Source organism: Phacochoerus africanus, chromosome 15, assembly GCF_016906955.1.
Source record: "Phacochoerus africanus isolate WHEZ1 chromosome 15, ROS_Pafr_v1, whole genome shotgun sequence".
Lineage (NCBI taxonomy): Eukaryota > Metazoa > Chordata > Mammalia > Artiodactyla > Suidae > Phacochoerus > Phacochoerus africanus.
Window position 1 is genome coordinate 89817730 of NC_062558.1, and position 17042 is coordinate 89834771.

General features: G+C 38.4%; 1 protein-coding gene across 7 annotated transcripts in view; it reads left to right on the forward strand.

Annotated features, from left to right (window-relative positions):
* MAPK8 (mitogen-activated protein kinase 8) overlaps positions 1-17042 on the forward strand; it is a 119046-nt gene that overhangs the window by 79075 nt on the left and 22929 nt on the right. For all 7 annotated transcript variants that reach the window (XR_007132152.1, XM_047759902.1, XM_047759906.1 and 4 more), the window contains 2 exons: positions 6546-6604; positions 6690-6828. Coding sequence is in view for 6 of the 7 variants with exons in the window: in XM_047759902.1 (XP_047615858.1) it covers positions 6546-6604; positions 6690-6828 (198 nt within the window). In the remaining variant the exon portion in view is untranslated. The remainder of the gene's footprint in view (positions 1-6545; positions 6605-6689; positions 6829-17042) is intronic.

Genomic DNA, 17042 nt, shown 5'->3' on the forward strand with positions numbered 1-17042 from the left:
AGGTTTGTTCATGAATACATGAATATCAAAAAACTTAAAATAGGTACTTTAATTGTTCTTTTAGTTTGAAACACTGCTTAAAGGGATATGTACATTGTGAACTTTTTCTCAAATTTATTAAATTGTATCAGAAGAAAAATGGCTTTTGAAATTTAGATTGTGTAATTTTCTGACATTTAATTTGGGGTAGATGTTTTAGAACTTTAGGATTTGATGTCATCTTCTGTTGTTTATTTTCTGTTAAGCTGACATTTCAGAAAACTAGAGCCTTAGCACAGAGATGAAATTGTTACCATTATTTTTTGACATTAGAACTTTATTTAGTAATATTGGATAAAGCGTTTTATCAGAAACTAAAAAATAGTTAAATGGAATGAGTAAAATATTCCTAATTTTGTAATGATTATAAAGACTTAAACATAGCTTTCACCCCTCTTACACTTTTTGAAAACTTACGTTAAACATACTGATACTTTCTTTTTTTGCTTTTTTTAGGGCCGTATTTGCAGCGTATGGAAGTTCCCAGGCTACGGGTTGAATCAGAGCTATAGCTGCTGGCCTACACCACAGCCACAGCAATGTAGGATCTGAGCAGCGTCTGTGACCTATACCACAGCTCACAGCAACGCCGGATCCTAACCCACTCACTGAGCAAGGCCAGAGATTGAACCTGCAACCTTATGGTTCGTAGTCAGATTTGTTTCCACTGTGCCACAACAGGAACTCCAATACTTTTATGATTATATTAATGGGATGATTTCTCCAGCTGAGAGGAAATAAATTAGCACTGAATTGTGCAAGGGACAGTTTTATGAAGTACTAAACAAAGTATCTGACTAGAGATGTTTTGTGGTGTTTGTCCAAAGGAGTTTATAAAATATAAAGAGCTCAATACTTTCTGATTGCAGATAACACAATTTAGCACATTTTGAGAGCTAGCTATGTGTAAGCCACTGTGTATTAGCCTCTAAGGAGAAGAGTTCATGGAAATTAAGGAGTAAACTCTTATTTGGAGAGCTTACATGTTATTTGAAGAGCTTACATGTTATTTGAAGACAAAATACATACATAAAGAGTTAAGTATTAAATGTGATAAAGCAGTAAATGTTTAATTGTCAAATTATGGCAAATGGAAAATAAGTACTGAGATTTAAGGAGAGAAAAGATTGCTGTGAGCTTTAATGAAATGGGAAAGCTTTAGGGAAGGGCTGTACCAGGCTGATTCTTAAAGATGGGGTAAAAATTGGATTGTTGAAGAAAGAGAGCCTCCTAGAGAGGAAGAATAGCATTTTTAAAAAGGCATAAGAGTTTCTGTTGTGGTATAGTGAAAACAAATCCGACTAGGAACCGTGAGGTTGCGAGTTAGATTCCTAGCCTTGCTCAGTGGGTTAAGGATGCTGTGAGCTGTGGTGTAGGTCGCAGATGAGGCTAGGACCCTGCTTTGCTATAACTGTGACGTAGGCCACCAGCTGTAGCTCCAGTTAGACCCCTAGCTTGGGAACCTCCATGTGCCATGGGTGTGGCCCTAAAAAGCAAAAATAACAATAATAATAATAATAAAACTTAAAAAGAGTGTAGAGATAAAAATTAAAATTCGTCAGTGGTGGGAAAGAAGTTGTGTCAGTCATTCTTACTCTAGATGGGAGCCAGGCATGTTACTTGTCAGGGTTTTGCTGGTGGCCTCCTGCCCTGGAATAGAACACCTTATACCCCTTGCAGCCTGTTTTGTGGCATTAGTGGTTGTGGCATTGCCTTGGTTTTGCATTGGGGAGATGGCCAGTAACATCTACCTCCTGGGTTTAGATGACTGATTGCCGAGAAAGATGGTTCTCTGGACTAAATGGAAAGTTTGTTTCACATGGTTAATCCTTTGATGGGGTTGGCACAGATTGATCCAGGCAGTGCCCTTAGCACATAGAAGAGTGCTGGCACAGAATAGAAACTGAAAATGTACTTCTTCAGTGAATGAATATCAATCTAAAGGTGAGGAAAAGAATGATGATAATCGAACTTTTCCACTCCCTGATGTATGGATATTTTTATAATGTCCTGCCTTTTCAACAGTTTTATGTTCTATACAAGTCATTTTGTCATTAGTCTAAACAGTCTAGTTTTCCATTCTTTTTTTTAAAAAATTGTAAAATACACATAATAAAACTTACTCTCCTAGCTGTTTTTATTACACAATTCAGTGGTATTAAGTACATTCATATCATGCATTTTCCACTCTTTTCGTAGACGGTTTTGAGTTTCCTTTTCAACTTGGTTATTTATCTCTCAGTGTACTTGGCTGTGTCAACTAGTACACAGTACTGCATGTATGATAGAATCCTCTGAGAGAAACTGAGACATGTCATCTCTTAACCATGGACATTCTGTAATCCTGTTTGGAAATCAGGTCACCATTAGACTATTTGACTCATATTATCTAAGCAAGTTATTTTTTGTCACAGACCTTTCCCATTCTTTACTTTTTTTTCTTTTGGTTTTAGAGAATAAGTATAGTATGTTCTATATCTCCCTATTCAATTTCATATGTAAAATTTGGCTCATCTTACTAGATTGTTGGAGAATGCATTCTTCTTTGATTTTTCACTTGTTGGCTTCACTTACCAGTTTTGCTCAGAATGCCTTCATACTAGTTGGATTATTCATTAGTAACCTTTGGGTATACTGCAAAAATTACATGTCTAACAAAAAAAATTACACCTATCTCCCCAATTCTTCAACCTATTCACAAGGATATTATTATTAGTGACATTTTCAAAAATGCCTTTTTGAAATCTTCGTATATTATATCTGGTTGCATTTCTCTGATCTGCTGCTGTTTTTGTTGCTTTTACTCACAGAAGTAAATAAAGTTTCTCAATGAATTTTTACATGTTCCTAGTAATTTTTATTTCTTTCGAAGTAGTCATATACCACCACTTAATCAGGCCTTGACTTTTGTTTGTCCAGTCTGTGATCGATGTGATTTTATTTCTCTTTTTGAAAAGCAGGACAGCTGTCCATTTTAATCTTTTTCATAACAGCTTTATTGAGATACAGTTCACATAGACCATACAACAAACTCATTTAATGTGTAGAATTCAGTGGCTTTTAGTATATCCACTGATAATGTGTGACTATTGCCACAGTCAGTTCTAGAACAGTTTTATCACCTCAGAAAGAAACCCCATTCTTTTAGCCTTCATTTCCCCATCTCCCATCCTCCTCAGCTCTAAGCAACCACTAATCTCCTATCTCTATGTGCCTTTCATCTTTAACACATCTCTTCTATTCTGGGATTTCCCAGATATTAACTAGAAGAGTTTTACTATTTCTCCAAGTCTCCCCAAGTATATGGTTCTTCTATTGAGGAGATAAGAATTCATTTAGAGCCACTAGATACTTACTATCATTTCCTCTGTCTTAAACAAATTTGTTTTACTCTCTCTGATTTTTTTTTTTGTCTTTTGTCTTTTTTAGGACTGCACCCACGGCATATGGAGGTTCCTAGGCTAGGGGTCCAATTGGAGCTGTAGCCGCTGGCCTACGCCACAGCCACAGCAACGCCAGATCCGAGCTGTGTCTGCAACCCACATCACAGCTCACGGCAACACTGGATCCTTAATCCACTGAGTGAGGCCAGGAATTGAACCCGCAACCTCATGATTCCTAGTTGGATTCGTTTCTGCTGCGCCATAACGGGAACTCCTACTCTCTGATCTGAAAATTATTTTTCTGAATTTATTCACTGAACAAATAAATATTTGAATGGCTTCTATAAGCAAAGCTTTATGCTTAAATGAGTAACATAGATTCTGCCCTTATAAAGTTTATATTTAGAAAAACATTCCCATTCCTAAATATAAAAGATAGGCATTTCAAAAATATATGTCAAGTATTTTCCTATATGCCACAATTATAAAGGGAAATAAGAGGATGTTGTGAAAGTAAGACTATACTACAGGGTGTTAAATGTCATTATAACATAAGATATTGTGGAGACAAGTAGAATACTCAGCTCTGTCAAGGACTAAGGATTGTCAAGCCCTACAAAAGTGGCCTGTTTTGAAGGTTTAGTAGTTAGAGGTTAGTAGGTTAATGACAAATATAGAGAATAGTATGTTTAAATGCCTTGACAGTTTTTTAAAAGAACAACATTCTTTAAACTAATTTAGTATGGCTAAATTAAACTAATTTAGTGTGGCTTAGCAGGAGATGAAGTGGGTCGATGTCCTGTCATAGCAGGCTTTGAATGTACTGCCAGAGACTTTCGGAATTTTTTTGTTGGCATTACGTTTTTGAGAAAGTAAGTAATGTGATCAGGTCTTTTGATTACCATATAGTAGAGGCAGTAAAATAGTGGCTGGACTGGCAGAAAACCGTCAGGGAACCAAGTGTTAGAAGTTATTATGGCATGAGCAGTGTTAGAATCCTCAATGTGTGTAGTAGCACAGGGAGTGGAAAGAAGACGTTGAAGTTTAGACTGACGATAAAATGGATAGCATTCTTTTAAATACTTATTATGGTGCAAATATTGAAAAAAAAGTCAAAAATCATTTTTATCTTTCTATTGTAAAAGAAGACACTCTGGAAAAGCAAGGGGTTTGGGTAGGAACAATAATGAATTCAATTTTATATTATTTTATGAAGCTTCATGTGAATAGCAATGAAAATTTGAGAATCGTAAGCTAAGCAGGGACTTTTTTTTTTTTGTCTTTTGTCTTTTTGTTGTTGTTGTTGCTATTTCTTGGGCCGCTCCCGCGGCATATGGAGGTTCCCAGGCTAGGGGTTGAATCGGAGCTGTAGCCACCGGCCTACGCCAGAGCCACAGCAACGCGGGATCCGAGCAGCGTCTGCAACCTACACCACAGCTCACGGCAACGCCGGATCGTTAACCCACTGAGCAAGGGCAGGGACCGAACCCGCAACCTCATGGTTCCTAGTCGGATTCGTTAACCACTGCGCCACGACGGGAACTCCTAAGCAGGGACTTTTAATGCATATTTGGGAATTATCCATAGAGATGTTTGGGTAAGAACATATACATAATACCAGGAAAAAGGTACAGATAAAGGAGAAAGATTAAGACAGAATAGTGGTAGAGAGGGCATGCCTATGGATGTACTAATGGACTAGTAGTAAAGTTGGGAAAGTGTAGTATTAAGAAAAACCAAGGGGCAAAAGGACTGCAATTATATAGAGATATGGAGTTGGGTAAGAGCTGACAGAAGATGTTTAAGATTTGCTTACAAAATATGTAGAGGATTATATAGTGTAGGTCCTTGGTAATTGAGTGTTCATAAATGGAATGGATCTTGAGATACTCTGTTGATATAATCTTTAAGGGTTATTTTTTTTTAGATTCACAACAAAATTGAAAGGAAGGTACAGAGACACCCCATATACCCCCCTACTCCCACACATGCATAGCTTCCCAGATTATTAACATTTCCCAGCAGAATGGTATATTTGTTATAATTAGTGGACCTACATTGACATATCCTTATTACTGGAAGTCTATAGTTTACATTAGGGTTCCCTCTTGTGATGTACATTTTATACGTTTGGACAGATGTATAATGACATAATGTATGCCATTATAGTATCATTCAGAGTATTTTCACTGCCTTACAGAGCCTCTTTGCTCTGCTTCCCTACTGTTTGCTCCCATACACTGGCCATAAAGTTTGTCTTTGGGTTTTTTGTTTTGTTTTGCTTTTCAGAGCCGCATTTGCAGCATATGGAAGTACCCAGGCTAGGGCAGTTCACATCAGAGTTGCAGTTGCCAGCCACAGCCACAGCCACAGCAACACAGGCCTTGAGCCTTGTCTGTGACCTACACTATGGCTTTTGGCAATGCTGGATCCTTAACCCACTGAGTGAGGCCAGGGATCAAACCCATGTCCTCTTGGATACTAGTCAGGTTCGTAATTCGCTGAGCTACAGTGGGAACTCCTGATGAAGTTTTAATGTATAAAATAAGAGAGATTACTTGAGCTTAGAACAGAAGTCTGGAAAAAAATTTTACACTGAGAGGTGGTTTTTTTTTTTTTTTTTTTTTGGCTGCACTCATGGCACCTGGAAGTTCCCAGGCCAGGGATTGAACCCACACCACAGCAGTGACAACACCAGATCCTTAACCCACTGAGCCACCAGAGAACTCTTTGAGAGTGGCTTAAAAAAAAAAAAAAATCCGCGGAGTTTCCATTTTGGCGCAGCAGAAACAAATCCGACTAGGAACCATGAGGTTGCCGGTTTGATCCCTGACCTCGCCCAGTGGGTTACGGATCTGGCATTGCCATGAACTGTGGTGTAGGTCGAAGATTCAGCTCAGATCCTTTGTTGCTATGGCTGTGGCATAGGCTGGCAGCTGTAGCTCCAATTGGACCCTTAGCCTGGGAACCTTATTATGTTGCAGTCGCAACCCTAAAAAGCAAAAAATAAATAAATAAATAAACAATAAAAATAAATAAATAAATCCATTTATTTGCAGTTCCCAAATGAAAATATTGAGTAATGTAATTTCTAATTTTCCCATTTCTCTGCTTTTACCGCAGATAATTGGCCTTTTGAATGTTTTCACACCACAGAAATCCCTAGAAGAATTTCAAGATGTGTGAGTATGATAATTAAAATTTTTAGTATATTACTCTTCAATTATTACTGTATACTTTAGCTGTCATCTTTTTTCACCCATGAAGTTACATAGTTATGGAGCTCATGGATGCAAATCTTTGTCAAGTGATTCAGATGGAACTAGATCATGAAAGAATGTCTTACCTTCTCTATCAGATGCTTTGTGGAATCAAGCACCTTCACTCTGCTGGAATTATTCATCGGGTTAGTAGAAAAAAAACAATCATATTCTCTTTTTAATCATTGAGGTGAAATTCATGTAATGTAAAATTAACCATCCTAAAGTGTACAATTCAGTGATATTTAGTGCATTCACAATAGTGTACAACTACTACCAATATCAAATTTCAAAATAATTTCATTGCATTTCCCCAAACGAAAACTGCCTACCCATTAAGCAGTCACTCCCATTCCCCTTTTACTCCAGTCCCTGTCATCTACCATTCTGCTTTCTGTGTCAATGAATTTACCTTTTCCGGATATTTCATATAAGTGGAATCATACAACACCTGACCTCTTTGACCTCTTCTGTTTGGTTTCTTTAACTTAGCATGGTATTTTCAAGTCCGTCCATGTTGAGGCATGTATCAGTAGTTCATTCCTTTTTATGGCTGTTTAATATTCTTTTGTATGTATTTACCACATTTTATTTATCTGTTCATCCATTCGTGGACATTGAGTTATTTCTACCTTTTAGCTTTTGTGTGGATAGTACTGTTATGAACACTAAGGTGCATGTATTTGTTTGAGTTTTTGTTTTCAGTTCTTTGAGATATCTACCTAGGAGTCGAATTGCAGGTCATGTTTTACTTTCTGAGGAACCACCAAATTGGTTTTCCACAGTGGCTACCCCATTTTACATTCCCAGAAACAGTGCATCAAAGTTCCAGTCTTTGCTAATAATGACTTTTTCATTCTAGCCATCCTAGTATGAAGTGGTGTCTCATTGTGGTTTTTGATTTGCATTTCTCTAATGACATTAAGCATCTTTTCATGTTTGTTGGCTGTTTGGATATCTTTCTGTTTGTTTTTTAGGGCTGAACCTACAGCCTATGGAAGTTTCCAGGCTAGGGGGCGAATTGGAGCTGCAGCTGCTGGCCTACACTACAGCCACAGCAGCACAGGATCCTAGCTGCCTCTGTGACCTACACCTCAGCTCACGGCAATACAAGGTCTTTAACCCACTGAGTGAGACAAGGGATCAAACACACATCCTTATGGATACTACTCAGGTTACCACTGAGCCGCAGTGGAAACTCCTTGAATATCTTCTTGGGAGAAATGTCAAGCCTTTTGCTCATTTTTTAGTTGGGTTGTTTGTCTATTTGTTGTTGAGTTGTTAGAGTTCTTTATATATTTTGAATACTAGATTCTTATCAGATAAGTAATTTGTAAATGTTTGTATGTTGTCCTTTCACTTTCTTTTTTTCTAGGGCTACACCTGTGGCATGTGAAAGTTCTTGGGGCTAGGGATTGAACTGGAACTGCAGGTGCCAGCCACAGTCACAGCCACAGCCACACCAGTGCCGGATCCAAGCCACTTCTGTGACCTATGCCAGCAGCTCGTGGCAATGCCAGATCTTTAACCCTCATCCTCACAGACACTATGTTGGGTTCTTAACCTGCTGAGCCACAAGGGGAAACACTTCTTTTCACTTTCTTGATCTCTTTTGACACACATTTTTTAATTTTCATGAAGTTAGTTTATTTTTTCTTTGGTTGCTTGTGCTTTTAGTGTCAAATGTATGTAAGAATCCATTGTCAAATCTGATGTCATTAAGATTTACCCTTAGTTTTTCATCTAAGAGTTTTATAGTTTTAGCTCTTACATTTAGGTCTTTGACCCATCTTGAGTTAATTTTTGTATATTGTGTGAAATAAGGTACCAACTTCATTCATCTGCTTGTGGAAATCCCATTGTCTCAAGCACCGTTTATTAAAGAGACTATTGTTTTCTCCTTGAATGGTCTTGGCACCCTTGTTGAAATTCAGCTGGCCATAGACATGTGGTTTTATTTCTAGATTCTTAGTTCTCTATTTCATTGGTCTTTGTGCCTGTGCTTATGTCAGTACCACATTATTTTAATCACTGTAGCTTTGTAGTAAATTTTGAAATGGGAAAGTGTGAATCCACCAACTTTATTCTTTCTCAATCATTTTGACTACTTAGGGCCCCTTGTGATTCCATATGAATTTGAGTATCAGCTTTTCCATTTCTGCAGAAAAGGCCATCGAAATTTTAATAAGAATTTCATTGACTCTGTAGATTGGGTAGTTTTGCCATCTTAACTATATTTGTATTCTAATTGATGAACAAAGGAGGTCTTTCCATTTATTTAGGTTGTATTAGTCTATTTGGGGTGCTATAACAAAATACCACAGACTGGGTGGCTTAAATAATAAAAATTTTTTTTCTCACAGTTTTGGAGGTTAGAAGTCCAGGACCAAGGCACCAGTAAATTCAGTTTCTGGTGAGAATAACTCCCTTCCTGAATTGGAGATAGCTGTCTTCTTGCCATATCCTCATATACACTTTCATCTGTGCATGTAGGAAAAGAAAGAGCTCTGATGTATCTTTCTTTTCTTATAAAGACACCAGTTCTTTTGTATTGGGACCCCACTCTTACGGCCTTGTTTAACCTTAATTAACCTCCATAAGGGCCCTATCTCCAAATGCATTTACATTGGGGGTTAGGGCTTCACCATTTGAATTTGGATGGGGGAACACAATGTAGTTTATGACAGATCTTCTTTACTTTCTTTTAGCAATGTTTTATAGTTTTCATTGTGCAAGTCTTCTCACCTCCTTATTTAAAATCTTTTCCTAGGTATTTTATTCTTTCGGAAGCTGTTATAAATGGAATTGTTTACTTAATTTCCCTTTCAGATTGTTAATTTCTAGTGTATAGAAGCACAACTGATATTTGTGTGTTCATCTTACATCCTCGACTTTTGCTCAGTTTATTTATTTATTGGGGGGGGGGGGGCTGTGCCTGTGGCATGCAGAAGTTCCTGGGCCAGGGATTGAACCTGAGCCACAGCAGTGACAATGTAAGTCCTTAATATTAAGCTAGGTCACCAGGGAACTCCTACTCAGTTTATTCTTACAGGTTTTTTTCCCTACAGTTTCCTATATATAAGATCATATCATCCATACAATATTGTATTTCTTCCTTTCCAACTTGGGTACATTTTATTTATCTTTTTGCCTTGTTGGTCTGTCTAGAATTTCCAATAAAATGCTGAATAGAAGTGGCAAAAGTACACATCTTTGTTTTATTCTTGATCTTAGGGGAAAGGTTTTCAGTTTTCACCATTAAGCATATTACCTATAGGGATTCATAAATGCTCTTTATCAGTTTAAGTTCCCTTCTGCATTGAAGTTAATCACATTAAACAGTTAGAGGGACAGATCCCACAAGACTACCTTACTTCAGACTGGCTGAGTGCAGTCTGAGTGCAAATTTGGGGTCCTGAGAGCTACTCTCAGGTTCAGTGAAAAGCACTACACTTAAAAGTTTATCATGGAGTTCCTGTCGTGGAGCAGCAGAAACGAACCTGACTAGTATCCATGAGGATGCAGGTTCGATCTCTGGCCATACTCAGTGGGTCAGGGATCTGACATTGCCATGATATGGTAGGTTGCAGATGCAGCTCAGATCCTGTGTTGCTGTGGCTGTGGTGTAGGCTGGCAGCTGTAGCCTTCATCTAGCCTGGGAACTTCCATATGCCTTGGGTGTGGCCCTAAAAAGCAAAAAAAAAAAAAAAGTTTTATCACAGAAAAAGGATACAAATTAGAACCAACCAAAGAAGGAGATGCATAGGGGAGCATGTGGGAGAGTCATGGAGACTTTAGTTATTCTTGCATTTCCTCCCAGCCGTAAAGTGTGAAAATTTGTGCAGGGTATTGCCAACTAGGAAAGCTTGCTCTGGAGTTTTTCTTGCTGCTCAGCTGCACACTACCTACCTGGCTGGCCTTTAGTCTCCAACCCTTCCTAAGGTTCACACTAATACCTTTAGTTTACTGTTTCTCCAGAGGTTGGAACTGACATGTATCCCAAAGCCCTAGTCATAAATCACATTGTTAGACTGCTCTGTAGCAAAAAACCCCAGGCAAACAAAGACGCTGATATTAGGATATTATACTGGCTTAGAGATCACTTGTAGCTGAGGGCAAATATCACACCTTTCTTTACATAGGATTATTTTTTTCACCACCTACCTTCTTTTCCTGATTTAAGTTTTTATCATGCAAAGGTGTTGGATTTTGTCAGATGCATTTATGCATCAATTGAGATGATCATATGTTTGTTTTTCCTTGGTTCAGTTAATGTGCTTTGCTGCATTGGTTGGTATTTTGTGTATTGAAGCACGCTTCTATTCCTGGGGTAAGTCCCACTTGGTCATAGTGTAATCGTTTTGATATGCTATTGGAATTGTTATTCTAGCATTCTGTTAGGAATTTTTTGCATCTATGTTCATATATGATATTGGCCTGTGGTTTTCTTTTCTTGTAGTGTTGTTGTCTGGATTTAGTATTGAGGTAATTCTGACCTTAGGAAGAGTTAGGAAGTATTCCCCCTTCTGTTTTTTTTGGAGGAGTTTGAGAAGGATTGGTATTAAATTTTGCCATGAAAGTCATCTGGTTCTGAGCTTTTCTTGTTTGGAAGATTTTGGTTATTTATTTAGTCTCTTTACTTTGCATAGGTATGTTCAGATTTTCTATTTCTCTAGTGAGTTTTGGTAATACTGTGTGTCTCAAAAAGAAGTAATGTGTTGTCCATTTAATCTTTGTTATCTAATGTGTTGGCATACAACTGTTCATGGTATTTTCTTTTTTTTTTTTTGTCTTTTTGTCTTTTGTCTGTTGTTGTTGTTGTTGTTGTTGTTGCTATTTCTTGGGCCGCTCCCGCGGCATATGGAGATTCCCAGGCTAGGGGTTGAATCGGAGCTGTAGCCACCGGCCTACGCCAGAGCCACAGCAACGCGGGATCCAAGCCGCGTCTGCAACCTACACCACAGCTCATGGCAACGCCGGATTGTTAACCCACTGAGCAAGGGCAGGGATCGAACCCGCAACCTCATGGTTCCTAGTCGGATTCGTTAACCACTGCGCCACAATGGGAACTCCGGTATTTTCTTTTTAATCTTTCTTGTTTCTATAAAAGTTGGTGGTAATGTCCCTACTTTCATTTTTTATTTTAATTATTTGCCTCTTCTATCTTCTTTTCCCCTCAGTTCAGAAAAAAAGGTTTATTTATTTTTTGTTGATCTCTTTAAAGAACCAACTTTTAACTTTTGTTGATTTGCTTTATTTTTCTCTTCTCTGTTTTGTTAGTCTCTACTTGAAGCGTTATTATTTACTGGCATCATCTTGCTTTAGGATTAGTTTGCTCATTCTAGTTTTTCAAGGTGAAATGTTAGGTTATGATTTGAGATCTTTCTTCTTTTTAAAATTAATGTAGGTGTGGGAGTTCCCTACATGGTGAAGCAGAAACGAATCCAGCTAGGAACCATGAGGGTTGTGGGTTTGATCCCTGGCCTCTCTCAGTGGGTTAAGGATCTGGCATTGCCAAGAGCTGTGGTGTAGGTTGCAGACGTGGCTCAGATCTGATGTTGCTGTGGCTGTGGTTGTAGGCTGGCAGCTGTAGCTCTGATTGGACCCCAAGCCTGGGAACCTCCACATGCCATGGGTGTGGCCCTAAAAAGCTAAATAAATAAATAAAATTATCGTAGGTGTTAACAGCTATAAAATTGTCTCCCAAGTTCTGCTTTTTCTTCATTTCCTAAACTTTGGTATGTTGTGTTTCCATTTTCACTTATCTTAAAGTTTTTTGTTTGGGTTTTTTGTTGTTGTTGTTGTTATTTTAGGGCCGCACCCGTGGCATATGGAGGTTCCCAGGCTAGGAGTCCAATCGGAGCTATAGCCAGAGCCACAGCAACGCGGGATCCGAGCTGCATCTGTGACCTGCACCAAAGCTCATGGCAATTCCAGATCTATAACCCACCAAAGAAGAAGGCCAGGGATTGAACCTGTGCCCTCATGGATGCTAGTTGGGTTTGCTAACCACTGAGCCCCGATGGGAATGCCTTAAAGTTTTTCTTACTTCCCTAGTGAATTGTTCTTTAACTCATAAGTTGTTTAAAAATATCTTATTTAGTAGTTTCCTTGTGGTGCAGTGGGTTAAGGATCCAGTGTTGTCACTGCAGTGGCCTGGGTTGCTGCTGTGGCACAGGTTTGATCCCTGGCCTGGGAACTTCTGTATGCTGTGGGTGTAAACCTCCCCTCCCCCGTCAAAGGAATATCTTGTTTAATTTCTAAAGATTAGTGAATTTTCTAGTTTTCCTTTTCTTAATTTCTAGCTTCGTTCCATTATGATCAGAAAAGATACTTTCAGTGATTTCAGGCTTTTAAAATTTTTTGAGACTTGTTCTGTGGCCTAACATGTGGTCTATCCTGGAGAATGTCCCCTGTGTACTTGAGAAAGATATGTGTTCTGTGTTTTTTGAAGGAAATATTCTATATATGTGTATTATGTCTAGTTGGTTTGTAGTGTTATTCACATTCTCTATTTTGTATTGATCTTCTTCTAGTTGTCCATTAATGAAAGTAAGATATAGAAGTTTTCAACTATTATTTTATACCTGTCCCTTCAAATATGACAGTTTGTGATTCATGTGTTTTGGGACTTTGTTGTTAAGTACATATATGTTTACAGTTGCTTTATCTTCTTGATATATGGACCTTTCATCAATATATTGCTCTTTTGCCTCTTTAAACAGCTTTTGACTTATAGTCTGTTTTGTCTGATATTGGTATAGTTACTCCATCTCTCTTTTGGTTTCTATTTGCATGAAGTATCTGTTTCCATTCTTTCTACTTGTTTGTGCCTTTGAATCTAAAGTGAGTCCCTTGTACATAGCGTACACTAGAATCATGTTTCTTTTATCCTTTCTGCCATTCTCTGCTTTTATTTGGAGTTTAATCCAACTACATATAAAGTTAATGATTGGGAAGAGGTTACTTCTACCATCATGCCATTTGATTTCTATGTGTGATATCTTCTTGAGGTTTCTAAATTCCTTCATTGCTGCCTCTTTTTTTTTTTTTTTTTGGCTTTTTAGGGCCACACCCATGGATTATGGAAGTTCCCAGGCTAAGGTTTGAATTGGAGCTGCAGCTGCTGGCCTACACCACAGCCACAGCAACAGGGGATGGGAGCTGCATCTGTGACCTACACCACAGCTCACGGCAACACCAGATCTTTAACCCACTGAGCAAGGCCAGGGATTGAACCCACATCCTCATGGATACTAGTGGGATTTCTTTCTGCTGTGCCACAATGGGAACTCCTGATTACTGCTTTTGTTGTGTTTCCTTTTTTGTTTGTTTGTTTTTCCTTCTTGTAGTGTACTATTTAATTTTTCTCTCATTTCCCTTTCTGTATATTTTTTAGTTATTTTCTTAAACGTTACCTTGGGAATTACAGTTGGTTAACATCATCATATAACAATCTATTTTGAAATATTACCACCTTATCTCCAGGGAAGATATACAGATGGCCAACAAACACATGAAAAAATGCTCAACATCCCTGATTACTAGAGAAATGGAAATCAAAAGTACCACGAGGTACCACCTCATACCAGTCAGAATGGCCATCATTAGTAAGTCCACAAATGACAAATGCTGGAGGGGGTGTGGAGAAAAGGGAACCCTCCTGCACTGTTGGTGGGAATGTAAGCTGGTACAACCACTATAGAGAACAGTATGGAGGTACCTCAGAAAACTATACATTGAACTACCATATGACCCAGCAATTCCACTCTTGCGCATACATCTGGACAAAACTTTTCTTAAAAAAGACACACGCACCTGCATGTTCATTGCAGCATTATTCACAGTAGCCAAGATATGGAAACAACCCAAATGTCCATCGACAGATGATTGGATTAGGAAGATGTGGTACATATACACAATGGAATACTACTCGGCCATAAAAAAGAAGGAAATAATGCCATTTGCAGCAAAATGAATGGAACTAGAGACTCTCATACTGAGTGAAGTAAGTGAGAAAGAGAAAGACCAATACCATATGATATCACTTACATCTGGAATCTAATATATGGCACAAATGAACCTTTCCACAGAAAAGAAAATCATGGACTTGGAGAAGAGACTTGTGGTTGCCAAGGGGGAGGGGGCGGGAGTGGGATGGATTGGGAGCTTGGGGATATAGATGCAAACTATTGCTTTTGGAATGGATTAGCAATGAGATCCTGCTGTGTAGCACTGGGAACTATGTCTAGTTCCTTATGATGGAGTATGATAATGTGAGAAAAAAGAATGTATACATGTATATGTAACCGGGTCACCATGCTATATAAGTAGAAAAAAAATTGTATTGGGGAAATAACAATAAAAAAAAAAATACTACCACCTTAGCATCAATAGTGTACAAAAACTCCACTCATATACAATCTGTTTTCACCCCTTTATGTTATTGTTATCTCACAAATTACATACTTATACACTGGATTCTTAAGATACATTTATAATTATTTCATGCATTTGTCTTTTAAATCATATTGGAAAAAAAACAGGAGTTAGAAACCCAAAATACATTTAATTTGAAATTCTGTTGGGTAGACACTGTTAGGTCCTTTCTGTCCTTGAGATGGTGAAGACTACTCCTTAACTAGGCCTTAATCTGATCTGTAAGGAGCACTGTTCTTTGTGGTTCCTGGCTCCGCTCTGTGGAGAGTTTTTCCAACTAGCCTTCTTGAATATATCTTAAGTGGGTATTGGAAAATGTGTTCCTCTTGGAGGTTACCTAGCTTTCTCAGCTTCCTATCTGTAAAAGATTGGGGGCCCGCATGTATTTTAAGGCAGTCCTTAAGCTGGACATTGTTGACATTTTGGATTAATAATTCTTTCTTTTGAGTGGCTCTCCTATACATTGTAGGATTTTTAGCAGCATTCCTGGCCTATATCCACTAGATGCCAGTAGTACTCCCCAGTTGAGACATCAAAAAATGTCTTTTTTAGACATAGCCAAGTATCTCTTAGGAACAAGATTGCCCTGACTTGAGAACCATTGTTGTAAGGTTAGAACAGTCACAGAGTTGAGGTGTGTGTGTTTATAGTGCAGCTTTCTTAGAAACTTAGGAGCCTTTTATCTTTTTAATTACATTCTTTTCAAGGCACATCTGTTAGGCCACTGGCTCTGTATTCTTGGACTTAATATCTACCTTTTTCAGGCCTCTTTTGGCAAGTGTGAGGTATTTTCATCAGTTGAAAGATTTTTCAGGTCTTTTTCCCTCAGAGGCATTCAGAATTGTTATGTGAAAATGATGAATTAACAACTAAGCCAAGATATCAGTGGCTTAAAACAACATTTGTTGCTTGCTCAGGGTCTGCAGGTTGGCTATATGGTTAAAACAACATCTATTGCTTTTTCAGGGGTCTGAAAGTTGGCTGGGTGGCACTGCTCCAGATCATGGGGTCAGGTTCAGGTTTCAACATCCAGACTGAGGGAATCCCTCCCTGAAGCACATCCTTTTCTTACGGTGAAAGAAGGGCAAGAGCCAAGCTAAGTCATTAAGCTCATTTGAAACTTCTCTTCAGATTTGGTGAACATCACATTTCTTCACGTTGCGTTGGCCAGAATTAATCTAGAGTCATCAATAAACATTGGGTTGGGAGGGAGGGATATTTGCTGAAGAATCCATCTTTTTTTTTTTTTGGAAAGGTTTAATAGCACTTAGCTTTTCCAGAATGGCAGGGCCTTGAATCTCTAGATTCTCTATTCCCTTTTATTTCTTCTTGTAAAGCAGCCAGTTTTTTAATTTGCAGCCAGCAGCCACCTACATTCAGTACAGTTTTGCTTTCCAGTCCCTTCTTCTAGGGCAGAGGTCAGCAAATTTTTTTTGTAAAGGCAAGACCAGATAGTATATATCTTAGATTTTGCAGATGATAAGAAATAGTCTGTTATAGCTTCTTTGCCATAGTAACACAAAAGCAGCTGCAGACAATAGGTAATGAATGAGTGAGATTGTGTTCCAGTAAAACTTTCTTCACAAAAACAGGCAGATGTTAATTTGCCAACCCCTTTTCTAGAGCTTCAAGTTCATTATTCAAGTGCTGCACCTTCCAGGTTATTATAGGTGACAGTGTCATGACATGTATTGCTGCTCTATAACCTGGATCACCTTTCCAGCCTTTGATATTAGTTTCCCTGGTGCCTGCTATTCAACTGCTCAGCTATGATCTTGTGTTTATAATAGTAACACCCCACTCCTGGCATCAATTTCAGTATTAGTCGGAATAGACCATAAACATTCTTTTGTGTCTCCTTTGTAGAATTTTTAGCAGCATTCCTGGTCTATACCCACTAGATGCCAGTAGTACTCCCCAG